At 36.9% G+C, this 15,164-nt stretch overlaps 3 protein-coding genes across 8 annotated transcripts in view; 2 read left to right on the top strand and 1 right to left on the bottom strand.

Annotated features, from left to right (window-relative positions):
• The window catches only part of LOC134811711 (phosphatidylinositol 4-phosphate 5-kinase type-1 alpha-like), a 102,103-nt gene that overhangs the window by 32,715 nt on the left and 54,224 nt on the right, over positions 1 to 15,164 (top strand). The gene's annotated exons all lie outside the window — the stretch shown is intronic.
• On the top strand, positions 570 to 14,298 carry LOC134811073 (interleukin enhancer-binding factor 2-like). Its single transcript, XM_063817786.1, is given in 13 exon segments — positions 570 to 636; positions 845 to 931; positions 1,055 to 1,103; positions 1,643 to 1,765; positions 2,596 to 2,659; positions 2,769 to 2,887; positions 3,019 to 3,099; positions 3,102 to 3,189; positions 3,450 to 3,616; positions 13,305 to 13,366; positions 13,597 to 13,666; positions 13,814 to 14,033; positions 14,182 to 14,298. Coding segments are annotated over 13 exon segments (1,161 nt in total). The 5' UTR covers positions 570 to 631; the 3' UTR covers positions 14,208 to 14,298.
• On the bottom strand, positions 8,445 to 12,328 carry LOC134811954 (uncharacterized). The gene is made up of 3 exons (XM_063819122.1): positions 12,227 to 12,328; positions 10,887 to 11,165; positions 8,445 to 10,720 (listed from the first exon to the last, which is right to left on the bottom strand). The coding sequence occupies exons 1-3, from the start codon at positions 12,270 to 12,272 to the stop codon at positions 8,445 to 8,447; spliced, it is 2,601 nt and encodes an 866-aa protein (XP_063675192.1). The 5' UTR covers positions 12,273 to 12,328.

Here is a 15,164-nt window from a genome sequence, read left to right as displayed (position 1 = left end):
AACATTTTATTTATAGTGGTCGAAAAACTAAATTGAACCAAAAAATTTAACAATGACTTTTATGCTGTTGTAGCTTTTTATGATTATCTTTATTTAAATTAATTCCTTAGGCACTTGCAAATTGGGCATTTTCAATCCATATTTTAAATGGATTTTATCCATTTGCCACCTTTTCCTTCATCTTCACATACGTTTTAATTCTCGGTATCCTCTTCTTGGAGGGTTGTCATACCACAGCGGCAGGTAGTAAAGCATCGTCATGCTATTCAATTTTATATTCTATTGATGATTGAGGGCCAGTTATTACTGTCACCAAGATGTAAATCAGATCGAACGAGAAATTAGATCGAACGAGGAATTAGATCGAACGGCGTCTCAATTCGATCTGATTTACATCTTGGTGACAGTTAATCTTGGTGACAGTAAGGTCAAGCCTTTCTAAAACATAAAAAGACTCGAGAGTGGAAAGGAATTTAAAAGACGCGCGCGGGTTTAGTAAAATTTTGACGGACAAATGCCACTTGAAATCGAGCGCTGAGCCAGACAATTTTTTGAAGTTTCAACTGCAATCCACGGTTTTCCTCGTAGTTCGATATTTGCGGAGTTCAGACTGTTTATTGACTGTGTTAAAATGAGGTGAGTATGTTTTCTTAAGAAGGTTGTCTTATCATATAGTGTCAGATCAGTGTCTTTTGTGACCTGCCTTGAATTATTAAACCAGAACGATGTTCAATCGCCCAACAATTGGCCAAATGACGGTTAATCACACTCTGGCTTCTGTCCTACTTTGTGTGAACAGAAAACAGTCGTAATATCATCATTAATTATGTTAAATTCTCTTCAGTTATTCTGGTTACTACAGAGGAAGAGGTGGTGGCCCTCGAGGCCCACCCCGTGGTGGCGGACCTCGGCAACCTGGCGGATATGGACCGTGAGTCTCTTGTGATTATATGTTATGATATGATCAATTGGACTTTTAATTACCATCAGATTATCATTCTGTTACAATATAATATGAACTTTTCTTATTTCTGACCTCTGATTGATCTCGCAGACCCCCACTACCACCTGACATGATATACAAATCATTTGACCCTCTAGAGGTATGTTGTATTCTTTGGCAAGTCTTGGGGGGTTTCTCATCTAACTGCATCATTGGCCGGTCATTGCTTTTCTCAGCCCTCTATCGCATCAGTTTACATAACAATAACATACTACGTGGAAAATTAATTATGAACTGCGTCAATTATTTAAAGTCAAATTATTCTATATTTTATTGTGGTTCAATCTTTTGAGTTCGAAATAAAAATTGTCCGCTAAATATAACATTCATAAGTTTTTAATGTGGATTATAAATAAACAATTAGATCACTTTAATATTGCACTCTTCCATTCCCCTGATAAAAGTCCTTGTCGATCATCCCATTTGGCTACTTATTTAGAATGAACTTGGCATTCCTCACCTTCTGATCATTGACTTGTGTTTAGACTCGGGGTTAAGCTTGCCAAAGAATACTATTTTTTCTACGCGGAATATCGATTCGGATATGCGACCTCGGTTTTTCGTTTATCAAGATTAATTCTGATTTTCTTCTGTTTTAATCCTTATCTATCAACAAATCTAAGACCCAAACCATCTTAGTCAAAGCACTTGTTCCAACGGGTAGCACCTGAGAAAGATGACACAGAACTGTCTCAAGCAATCATCGCCAAGAATCTGGAGCTCACCCCGCCTCCTGAAGAGCTTGCTAAGCTGCAAGAACAGGTTTGTACTTTGTTAGCACTGAACAGGTTTGTACTTTGTTAGCAATGAACAGGTTCGTACTATGTTAGCACTGAACAGGTTCGTACTATGTTAGCACTGAACAGGTTCGTACTTTGTTAGCACTGAACAGGTTTGTACTTTGTTAGCACTGAACAGGTTTGTACTTTGTTAGCACTGAACAGGTTCGTACTTTGTTAGCACTGAACAGGTTCGTACTTTGTTAGCACTGAACAGGTTTGTACTTTGTTAGCACTGAACAGGTTTGTACTTTGTTAGCACTGAACAGGTTCGTACTTTGTTAGCACTGAACAGGCTTGTACTTTGTTAGCACTGAACAGGTTCGTACTTGGTTAGCACTGAACAGGTTCGTACTTTGTTAGCACTGAACAGGTTTTTACTTTGTTAGCACTGAACAGGTTTGTACTTTGTTAGCACTGAATAGGTTTGTACTTTGTTAGCACTGAACAGGTTTGTACTTTGTTAGCACTGAACAGGTTTGTACTTTGTTAGCAATGAACAGGTTCGTACTTTGTTAGCACTGAACAGGTTTGTACTTGGTTAGCACTGAACAGGTTTGTACTTTGTTAGCACTGAACAGGTTTGTACTTTGTTAGCACTGAACAGGTTTGTACTTTGTTAGCACTGAACAGGTTTGTACTTTGTTAGCACTGAACAGGTTTGTACTTTGTTAGCACTGAACAGGTTTGTACTTTGTTAGCACTGACCGGGTTTGTACTTTGTTAGCACTGAACAGGTTTGATGAACATCTGTACATGATAATGTTTGAGGATGCAGGGTTACAACAGTCTCCTTACCCAGCTTTATCGCAGGTTACAAAGTTAACGAGTATAGTCGACACTCTGGTCGTCAGTCCTGCACCAGAAGTCGATATCGGTAAAAGACCTACATAATATGATAAATCACTAAATTGTATTGAAAATATTTCACCTCATGATCTTCTCTGACTCAAGTAATGGCGTTTATTGAGTTTTAACTTTCACAGAGGAGATGCGTGTAGTGGGTTCCTTCAAGAAAGGCACTATTCTAGCCGGTCATAAGACAGCTGATATCGTACTGATCATCAAACATCTTCCTACTCTCGAGGACATCACCAACATTCAGGTTCGTAGATTTACATTGAAAACCGCGCCGTACATTGACCCTACTTTGAACATATCGTCAAAATCACTAGATTGTCCCAAAACAGTTGCATTGATGGTCACCTCACAATCATTATTTATTATCTTCTCCAGAACCTGATGAAAGAGAAGATGAACGCTCAGCAGCCAGAAAAGAGCGAAAGAAAGCGACCACTAAGTCACATGAGTCTGGTTTTAGCTATACCTTCAATGGATCCACCCTGAACGTGTTTGTTACGACCCTTCCCAACAACACCAAGGAAACAATCGACCCTGAAAAACATCGTGAGTTCATTTTAATGTTCAATTATGCTCGTCCTAGGATTTCACCGATATTACAACACGAAGTGAAATACCAACCCTTGGACAACCCAATCCTGGACTTAGTTTATCCCAATCAGCCTAATTCTAGTTTTTTATGCAGCAAATTTAGATCAAGCATTAAAAAAACTTAATCCCGGTTAATATTAGATTTGTGAGGAGTTTGAAGAACTATAAGTATTGTCATTTTAGAACTTCCCTTATGAATCCTTGACTCCACTCAGTGAAATTAGAAAATTTAAAGAACAGTTTGGCTGCAATTCGTCACGCAAGATGGTTTGAAGAGAATGCTTACCAGTCTAGTATCAGAATCTTGGTGAGAATACTCAAAGACTTCAAGAAGAGGATCCCCTTCTTCATGAATGTGAACCCTTGGACTATCGACTTACTAGTAAGTAGGGGGGGGGGGGGGGGGCAACGTTTTGTAGATTAAGGTAGATAAAAGTAGAATGTCATCCATTTTTTTTGCGAATTCTACTCTACTTTATTCTACTTTATTCTACTTTATTCTACTTTATTCTACTTTATTCTACTTTATTCTACTTTATTCTACTTTATTCTACTTTATTCTAAGTTGGCCCCCAAAGTTTTTTAGATTCAGGTAGATAAAAGTAGAATGTCATCCATTTTTTTTGCGAATTCTACTCTACTTTATTCTACTTTATTCTACTTGCCCCCCCCCCCCCTAAGTAGGGATGCAATTTTTGAAACCTATTAAAATTCTAGTTCAGCATCCAAGCCACACGTTGCCTGCGCCATTCCTGGAAACAGCATTTAAGTGGCGATATTGAGAAATGGGGCATGAGGCATGGAAAGCGCCCTTGTATAGATCTTGATATTTTAAATGACGTCACGATTCAGTAGCTGAGTGGTTTAGGAACCGTCAGTTCGAATTAACCCGCCAATGTTTTCTTTAAAAATTTGTTAAAATATAGCCATTTTCAAATCACATAATGTCACTTGGTGTACGAGTATGAAGTTTTTACTTGCAATAGAAATGATAACAATTAGGATAGAAGAATTTAAAATTATATTGATCATTCATCATCAAGTTCGATGCTTTAACAGTATTAATTCTAAAAAACTGCTAATATCTTATTACGTTAGACAAAGGTTCCAATGCATTTAAAAGTCCTTTCATGTAACGTATATCACTCAATCTACAACCCCTTTCTGGGTATATAAAAACAGAGCACTTCACCCTTGCTCTGGATATTGAAAGGTAGAGTGAAATCAGATTCTTCTCATAAATCTCTTTCGACATTCGACATAATACAATAACTACAGGCCACTCAGCTGAGAAGCTATGGTTACAGTGACACATGGTTATCTTATCAGTGTCATTGTCATGTGCGTCAATTATAAATCCTGATATCCCGTGATTCCCGTCATCATTATAAACTACTGCTATTTTAATACCATCACATATTTTTCTTTGTAGCTTAACCAAATCTTCGTTTATAATATGGCAAATGGAATCAAAATCATATTCACTAAAAACATGCAACTGTGTAATTACACCTCGAATAAAATGACCAGGGTCTTGCTTCGGTAAAATCATATTTCTAATGTCTGAATCATTTGATACTAATTCTATGTATTGATTTCTAATAACGGATAGAACATTTGAAAGATCGTAGGTGTTCCTCAAATTCATAGTCAAAGTCACAAGTTGATCTGAAGAAAGTGTTTTGGAAAGTACCTCAGAAAAATGCACATAATTTACTGCATCAGAGCGCCAATAACTCTGTCCAAAATCACACGCTACTATTACGGTACTGTTCTCTGAGAACAATTTCAGTATGTCTAAAAACGCAGACATATCACGAGGACCTCTATTCCGCCAGCTGCGTCTTATCAAACACTGAATATCATCAATTAACACATGACAAGCATTTAGTAAGAGAAGTGTTTCTATTACCAATCCTGTAAAAAAATAAGAGCCATGTATTTCTGTAATTCCTGTGTATATATGCACCTCTACGATCACTACTTTATGTTCACTGTTCAATATCAATTTAGATAATTTCGAGGGAGTGTGATGATAACGGTCCACATACTGTAACACTGTGAACTCCACAGCAGCTTTCTTACAGGTGTCCTGATATGTTGTTGAGTTATTTTTAATTCCACCAAATTTAAAAACGACAACTTGCTTATCTGTATTAGATTTGGCAAGTTCTATTAATTTCCCCAATAATAACACAGTTTTACCACTCCCTGCTGGGCCGTTAATCCAAAGCAGTTTTTCATCTGATTCTGAAACCCTCTTCTGTTCTGCTGTTAGATATTTGACACCAACATATTCTCTGATGACATCACAAGCTTGAACAACTCCAGGATTGAAGCTCTTTTTACATTTAGAGTTTTTAATTCTTTGCTCTAAAGTGATTTCTCCTTCCCTCAATTCTTTATCTATCCTCATCACAGTTTTCGCTAGACTGAACGTAGATTGGTCAGGTATATCTACTTCAGTACATGATATTGTTAACAAAATGTGTTTCACCTTGTCATGCTCATGCTCCGATTTCAGTAGTTCTTGACTCAAATTTCGGCGTCTTTTAAAGATCCTGTTAAATATTTTGACGATGAAACTTGGCCGAATTTTTGCTGTAACGTTGTTGTGCCACCACTTTGGAAAGTCATCAATATCTTTTTTATAGATTATTGAATTCATCTGGTCACTGTCCATGTCTGTTATTGGTGATCGACCCAGAAAATCACAGCTTAAACTTGGAAATGCCGTGAAAAGTAAAATGTTTGCCTCTGGACATAAAGCGTGTATGAGTTTCTTGACTCTTTCTCTTTGTAATAATGAATTCTGAAATGCCACAGTTGCAGTTTCGTTAAGTATCGTGTTCTTGACCTCAATAACGATAAAAAAGTCCTCTCCAATTATCAAGAAATCACACTCCTCTGAGTTCTTGGAGTTGTGGCACTCCTCACAGGTCTTCTTGTCGTGGCTACTGTCACACATAGCAAACTGGAAATGTGTAAACTTAAACCCGTGAAGAACTATCATTGTTTCATTCACTTTCTCCAAAACTCTATAAACTACAACTTCGGCTTCGTAATTGTCTCGCAATATTATGTTATCTGCAATACGAGAATCCTCTTGGTGAGCGTTGTCAGGATACTTATCTTTGTAGGTTTGTTGGGGTGCTGGGGGCGACATCACAGGTCGTCTTTCTTCTGATAAGCAGAAACGAGCAAGGATTTCTTTTCCTCTCTGTTCGTAGTCTGATAGTTTAGTCATCGGCTCTGTGGATTCATTTTGTTATATTTTTGAGATTAACATCTTAAACTTAGTAAGTGATTTAGTAAACTCTATATTTACTATAATGTGTGAGGACTGAGGATATCAAAAATATAATTTTTGATTTTACGTGTCAAAAACATTAAATTTTCGGCCCATTGGTTGGGATTATTTCCATTTAAATATTTCTGTATCAAGTATGAAACAAGACATAATTACAGCAGAAAAACTAATACGCTGAGCGAGTCGAGTGATTTATTACCCCACATAGTTGCTAGAGGATTTTTGTCAGAGTTTATCAGTACAGCTTTTCTCTCTTCAAGAATGTATCTTAACTCGTGGACAGTGCCATGAAATTTTGTCTCCAAGATCCTCATATCGTTTCTAAGTTTCCAGTAACCCTGCTTTTTTCCTTTGTTCCACTTAATGGTGTTATCGTTGAGGAACTTGATAGATGCTTTGGGTGTTGCTCCATCATCTGCCCACTTCCACACAGTATCTGCTAGGTCAGGAAACTTATACCAGGTCTCAGCAGGGGCATCTGAGGGGTATAAATAGTTTAGTTAAGGTATTATTCTCTAACAGAAAACCTGTGCAATGCGATCGGGAATAGGAAAAATAGACACTGTGTAAGTTCGAATTAGTAAATTGTATCTCGGCTATGGTTGATGTGGATAAAACAAAATAAAACAAAATGTTTGTACTTTGTGATACTCACAATCAATTTATATTTAGTTCAAATATTTATAGTCAAAATAACCACTTCACAGAAGTGTTTTTATTATAATAAAACTATTTGTGATAAGTGTACAAGTGATAAATTAATAAGTTAATTTACACTAAAAATGTACAAATGAAGACACAATTTTTACTTTCCGGAAATAGTAAATACTGAATGTTCTAACCTTTTAGTATTGAACGAGACGAAGTTGTTGGCTTTTCCCCGTCCATTTTAATTTGCTTTTAAAACAATGATTTTATGCAATTTAGCTATTATATTTAACGTTCCAGCATTTAATATTTTCTCGTCATTATCGCTAATATGATACATACATTTAATAATAGTTAATGCATTATATAAAGTTAGGGAAGTTACGATATTAATTGTCGAAGTGCGAATTTAAAGGGAGCCCCTGACATAACTGGATCGAAAAAGGATGGCATGAACGATTGATAAAACACAATGAGGTACAGGTGATCCCATATTTAGCACAGAACAGTAAAACACAAACAGAGAGAGAGAGGGAGAGAGAGAGCGAGGCAGTTAATTATGTGCAGAACTCGGGACGGGAAATATGATCTTGCGAATTACAAACATGTGTCACCTGTGTGTTATATGGCGTTGTAAGCCGTTGGAAATTACCATTGGGTGGTATACCACTGGCCGGATTTCTGGTATTAACAATGAATATTGATTTAGCTCAAGGTAGTTCAATATTGACAAAAAAGAAGCTACAAAATTCCACAGATCATTCATAAAGGTTCTGGAAAATCTGGTTTGACGCGGACGCGTTATTTCGAGTTAGGGGTCGTTCACATATTACGTAATCAGTTTTTTGCCAATTTTTAACCCCCCTCCCCCCTCCGTAATCATTTTTACACTTAGCTATTGTGTCAAAATTACACTAGCATAATCATTTGGAAACCCCTCCCCCTCGGCTGATTACGACATATGTGAACGACCCCTTACTGCTAAAACCTTTTCGGTTTTGAAAAGTTTTGACAGTGGACATAATTAGAATTAGGACAGAAGAATTAAAAATTATATTATTCATCATAAAGTTCGATGAAGGTTCTGGAAAATCTGGTTTGATGTGTTACTTCACTTACTGCTAAAACCAGTTCGGTTTTGACTTTTGACAATTGAAATAATTAGAATTAGAATGGAAGAATTAAAAATTATATTTATCATTCATTGCATCATCAAGTTTCATGCTTTAACGATCCTAATTACAAAAAACTGCTAATATCTTATCACGTTAGACAAAGGTTCCAATGCATTTAACAGATCTTTCATGCAATACATATCACTCAATTTACAACCGCTTTCTGGGTATATAAAAACAGAGCACTTCACTCGTGCTCTGGATATGGATAGGTAGAGTGGAATCAAATTCTTCTCATGATTCCTTTCCGACATTCGACATATTACAATAACTGCAGGCCACTCAGTTGAGCAGCTATGGTCACAGTGACACATGGTTATTTTATCGGTGTCATTGTCATGTGCATCAATTATAAATGGTGATATAGCGTAATCATTATAAACTACTGCTATTTTCATGTCATCTGATAATTTTCTTCGTAACTTAATCAAATCTTCGTTTATAATATGGAAAATGGAATCAAAATCATATTCACTAAAAACATGTAACTCTGTAATTACACCTCGAATAAAATGACCAGGGTCTTGCTTCGGTAAAATTATATGTCCAAAGTCACAACTTGATACCAATCCTCGGTATTTATTTCTAATAACCGATAGAATATTTGAGAGATCGTACGTGTTCCTCAAATTCTTAGTCAATGTGACAAGTTGATATGAATAAAGTTGTCTGTAGAGGTGACCACTAAAAGCCACATGAAGCACTGCATCAACATGATAATAACACTGTCCAAAATCACACGCTACTATTACGGATCTCTTATTTTTGAACAGTTCCAGTATGTCTAAATACACAGGCAAATCACGATGAATCATAGGCAACCAGCTGTGTCTTATCAAACACTGTATATCATCAATTAACAAATGGCAAGCTTTTAGCAAAAGGAGTGTTTCTATTACCAATTCAGTAAAGGAATATGATATCTCTGTAATTTCTTTGTATACATGCACATTTACGATCACTACTTTATGTTCACTGTTCAATATCAATTTACATAATTGCGAGGGAGTGTGATCTTTACAATCCACGAACTGTAACACTGTGAACTCCACAGCAGCTTTCCTACATGTGTCCTGATATGTTGTTGAGTTATTTTTATCTCCACCAAATTGAAACACAACAACTTGTTTATCTGTATCAGATTTAGCAAGTTCTATTAATTTCCCTAATAATAGCACAGTTTTGCCACTCCCTGCTGGGCCGTTAATCCAAAGCTGTTGTTCAGCATACATATTATATGGGTATTTTGGATTTCCAAAATACCCATATGATTCTAAAACCCCCTTTTGTTCTACTGTTAGATATTTGATTCCAACATAGTCTCTGATGACATCACAAGCTTTGACCACTCCAGGATTGAAGCTCTTTTTACACTGAGAGTTTTTAATTCTTTGCTCTAAAGTGATTTCTCCTTCCCTCAATTCTTTATCTATCCTCATCACAGTTTTCGCTAGATTGAACGTAGATTCATCAGGTATATCTACTTCAGTACATGATATTGTTAACAAAATGTGTTTCACCTTGTCATGCTCATGCTCCGATTTCAGTAGTACTAGACTCAAATCTCGGCGTCTTTTAAAGATTCTGTTAAATATTTTGACGATGAAACTTTTGGAGAGCATGTTTAATACTTTGTAGAAAAAACTTGGCCGAATTTCCGCTGTAGTAACCGCTGTAGTAACCGCTGAAACCTTGTTGTGCCACCAATTTGGAAAGTCATCAATATCTTCTTTATAGATTATCGAATCCACTTGGTCACTGTCCATGCCTGTTAATGGTGGTGGACCACCATTAACAGACCTGTTAATGTACTTAGAGCTCAAACTTGGAAATGCCGTGAAAAGTAAAATGTTTGCCTCTGGACATAAAGCGTGTATGAGTTTCTTGACTCTATCTCTTTGTAATAACGAATTCTGAAATGCCACAGTTGCATCCTGGTAAAATATCGTGTTCTTGACCTCAATAACGACAAAAAAGTCCTTTCCGATAATCAAGAAATCACACTCCTCTGAGTTCTTGGAGTTGCGGCACTCCTCACAGGTCTTCTTGTCGTGGCTACTGTCACACATAGCAAACTGGAAATGTGTACACTTAAACCCGTGAAGAACTATCATTGATTCATTCACTTTCTCTAAAACTCTATAAACTACAACTTCGGCTTCGTAATTGTCTCGCGATATTATGTTATCTGCAATACGAGAATCTTTATATCGAGCGAGGTCAGGGTACTTATCTTTGTAGGTTTGTTGGGGTGCTAGGGGCGACATTACAGGTCGTCTTTCTTCTGATAAGCAGAAACGAGCAACGATTTCTTTTCCTCTCTGTTCGTAGTCTGATAGTTTAGTCAGTGGCTCTGTGGATTCATTTCGTTAGATTTTTGACATCAACATCATAAACTTACAAGCGATTTGGTAGACTCTATTATGCGAGCGTGACACTGGATAAGATTGCTACAAATGTCCAAAACATAATCACAGCAAATAAAACTAATGTGCTGAGCGAATAGAATGGATTATTACCCCACATAGTTGCTAGAGGATTTTTATCAGAGTTTATCAGTACAGCTTTTCTCTCTTCAATTATGTATCTCAACTGGTGGTCCGTTCCATGAAATTTTGTCTCCAAGATCCTCATATCGTTTCTAAGTTTCCAGTAACCTTGCTTCTTTCCTTTGTTCCACTTAATGGTGTTATCGTTGAGGAACTTGATAGATGCTTTGGGTGTTTCCCCATCATCTGCCCACTTCCACACAGTATCTGCTAGGTCAGGAAATTTAGACCAGGTCTCAGCAGGGGTATCTGAGGAGTGTTAATAGTTAATTTTACCTCAAATAGCCCATTTTACCTTTTTTATCAAGACACTTATTTTACTTCGGAGTATTCCAACAGCCACATTGTTACACAAGTGCAACCAGCCAATTACAGGAAGCCGAAGGATTTGTTTTTAGCCAGTGACGGTTAAGGTAGTGTATACCATACTTTCTTCGCCCGAGACTTTGCTGCAATGTGCTGCTCCTCATTTAACCCTCACACCCGATTTCTCGAGTATTCGGCTGAGTAGACCGGGGGCTGCATAGACCATTCTTGATCCTTAGCTGAACGTCAACGACGCTCACCCCACGACCAGGCAGACAGTGGGATTTGAACCCGCAACCTCACGATTGCAAAGCTGGCGTTCTAACAACTGCGCTACCTGGCCGTTCAAATTTCAATTTTGGGAATGGGTTTTTTTGAGGTTTTTCTTTTGGGGTTTTTTGATTTTTTCGCCATTTTTATAACTTTTTATCTAATTCGACTACATTGAAAAAAAAACCCCTAGGCACTCTTTTAAATTTTGTCTAATCAAGATAGAGTTCACTGACCTATACTGGCCCCTCCCCTCCCCTCTTTTAACTTACGTATTGATTTTAAGGGAATTGTTTTACTTCCTTACTGTAGTAAATAATACAAATGACACATATAATTATTGGCAATGGGTATGACCGATGATGGAGGATAACATAATACATAAACATGGTCTTAAATGAATGTAGGTGTAAATCAATTCTAACAGTTTTTCTTTAAAAAACCCAACTTTACCTCCTGAATTTTCATTTTGGGAATGGGTTTTTGGGTTTTTTTGGGGGTTGGACACCCCCCAGTTAAGGTATCATTGCCTAGCAGAAAACCTGTGCAATGCGATTGGGAATAGGAAATATAGACACTCTGTAAGTTCGAATTAGTAAATTTGATCTCGGCGATGGTCGATTTGGATAAAAGAGAAGTTCCAATACTCCGATTCAGTTGAGTAAAGTATTGTTCAGTATTAGAGTGGGACGTTTCAAGAACTCTCTGAAATAGTAAATACTGAATTTTCTTACCTTTTAGTTCTGATTGGAACGAAGTTATTGGCTTTTCTCCGTCCATTTTAATTTGTCGTCTTCTTCAAACAATGAGTTTATGCAATGACGATTTAGCTATGATATTTTTACGTTCCAGGATTTAATATTTTCTCGTCATTATCGCCAATATACATAAAATAGTTAAATACATAAGTTACAATATATAAGTTACACATTAATTGTCAAAGTGCGGACTCAAAGTGAAAAAAAACAGAATCGCCGAAAAGAGCGATTACATACACGGTTGATAAAAGACAATGAGACACAGGTGATCTCATATTTAGCACAGAACATTAAAACACAAACTGAATTAAAACATTAAAACACAAACATTAAAACACAAACAGAGAGACAAAGAGAAAGTTGGTTATGTGCAGAACTAGGAAGAGAAATATAACGTTTAAAATAATGTAATTACAAACATTTTTCACGTGTGTGTTATATGGCGTTGTAAGCCGTTGGAAATTACCACTGGCCGGATTTCTGGTCGTAACATTGAATATTAATTTGGCTCAGGTAGTTCAATATTGACAAAAAAGGGGCTAAAATATTCCACATATCATTCACGAAGGTTCTGGAAAATCTGGTTTGATGTGTTATTTCGAGTTACTTCACTTACTGCTAAAACCAGTTCGGTTTTGACTTTTGACAATGGAAATAATTAGAATTAAGATGGAAGAATTACAAATTATATTATTCATTCATCATTAAGATTGATGCTTTAACGATCCTAATTATAAAAAAACTGCTAATATCTTATCACATTAGACAAAGGTTCCAATGCATTTAACAGATCTTTCATGTAACGTATATCACTCAATCTACAACCCATTTCTGGGATATAAAAACAGAGCACTTCACCCTTGCTCTGGACATTGAAAGGTAGAATGAAAGCAGATTGAGCTCTTGGAGTCTTATCCGACATTCGACATAATACAAAAAGCGGTTAAAAAATTCAAGTTCAGTTCATTCACGAAGGTTCAGGTAAATCTGGTTTGACGCGTAATTTTGAGTTACTGCTGCAACCTGTTCGGTTTTTAAACTTTGTTCTTTTCAGGCGCATCACTCTGCAGTTTCTAACACTAATGGGAACACACTATCTGTGCCTCAAGTTTTCAGGTAATAAGACGATAGGGACAATTTAGTGACATACCCATTATAATAACCCAATTGTCGTGATATTCGAACAAACATCTTTAAAAACTAGCAAATTTTGCGAAAATTTCCCAACAAATTCAATTTTGCGCGCACGTTTCGAATCGTCCATTCCATGCCTTGTCAAGGTATTGAGCAGATGTTTGACCTTGATTATCAAATCTCAAGATGTGATTGATATATTTCTATTTCAGACGATGTTTGCAGTTACTGGCAGCTGGTATTCTTCTCCCTGGCTCAGCCTCTATCTCAGACCCTTGCGAAGTGAGCATTTACTTTGAAATCTCTCATATAATACCCATTTTAAGGAATCAACTTCTCAAATTCTATAATATGAAGTATTCCATGTCCTTGATAGAAAATCAAATGAAATTTCATTATGAATGAGCGTTTAACACTCCTGTAATTCAGCCCGGTTTCGTGAAAGCACACTCCTTCATGAGTTACGAACATCAAGATGAATTGGCCTGCGGAGCTCAAACCCTACTCAGAGCCCTCTCCCACGGAGGCTACAAAGAAATCCTGGCCATGAAAGGAGCTAGGAAGATTACCTTTGAGAATGCTGTGATGTTTGATGGAATAATTGTTACCCCCTCCAAGCTGGCTTACGAGAAACCTACAGAACCTGCTGGTAAGGAAATTAGGATTGTTCGAGGAATTTGACGAATCGTTGTAAAATAGTGGCAACTAAATTATGTCGTTGCAGTTTGATTGTTGTCTCTAATTTGAAAGTTTGCTTGCTTTAGTACGGATTTATATTACTTAAATACTGTTTTCAGAGGCTATGGAGACGAACGGCTCATAGTTTCCACAACCAGAAGAGATTTCCAGATAGGAGATGTTTCATCAACAATTAATTGTTACATTCAGTGGTTCATTTAACCTCAGAAAATCGTGGACTTCGCGGATCTATTTTCTGATGTTCAGCCTACATTTAAATATTTTATCTCTGCCATTGTATTGATGACTATTTCATTGTTATTTATTTTATTTCTTCTAAAAATGCGTGTCCATGCTGTCCTTTTACCGTTTTAATCGTCAAAGCTGTTAAAATTGATGATCGGCACAATGATCCACAGAAAATACCAGGACTAATAGACCAAATGTAACACTTCCACCTGAAATCGAGGACATCTTTGGACCACTACAATTATAATATAGAGATAGCAAGTTGACCTAGCCTATGATATAGTGAGTGCACTGGTTATGAACATTTAAAAATTAGCCGTTGTGTGAGTAATTTCCGCTAGCTTACACGTTACCCCCTTATATCTATGGTCACTTTTTATTCTAGGATCAACGCCCAGAACAGGTTCATGTTGTTCATGGAATAAATGTAAACAGATAATTGTAAAAATTTTCTGCCAAGAAATGTTGTGGACTGGTATACCATATACGACGCATCAGTGATTAAATATCAAGGTTTGTTTCAAGGCACTCATACATGATAAATGCAATTTAATAATAAATTGGGCAGGTGCAATTTCCACTATGCAACTTTTTATGTCTAATATCTATAATCACGTACAATGGAGGATGGATTTAAATACTGCCGAATGCCGATATTTCAAGCTGCGCTGGTGGCGTGGAAATCGATCGTACGTGCGCGCGTTACGATGGCGCGTAAATTACCTTAAAATTTGATGCATGGCGTACGCGCGTTACGTACAGTCAGCGTTGCTAATGAACCAACACAGAAGTTTGCCGGCATTCAATTTGTTTAACAGTACAGGGTAGTAATTACTGAGAGATTTCATGGCAA

The sequence above is a fragment of the Bolinopsis microptera genome, chromosome 2, assembly GCF_026151205.1.
Source record: "Bolinopsis microptera isolate Bmic1 chromosome 2, MBARI_Bmic_1.0, whole genome shotgun sequence".
NCBI classification, from domain to species: domain Eukaryota; kingdom Metazoa; phylum Ctenophora; class Tentaculata; order Lobata; family Bolinopsidae; genus Bolinopsis; species Bolinopsis microptera.
Note: the sequence above shows the minus strand (reverse complement) of the source record. Positions and strands in the feature narration are given on the sequence as shown.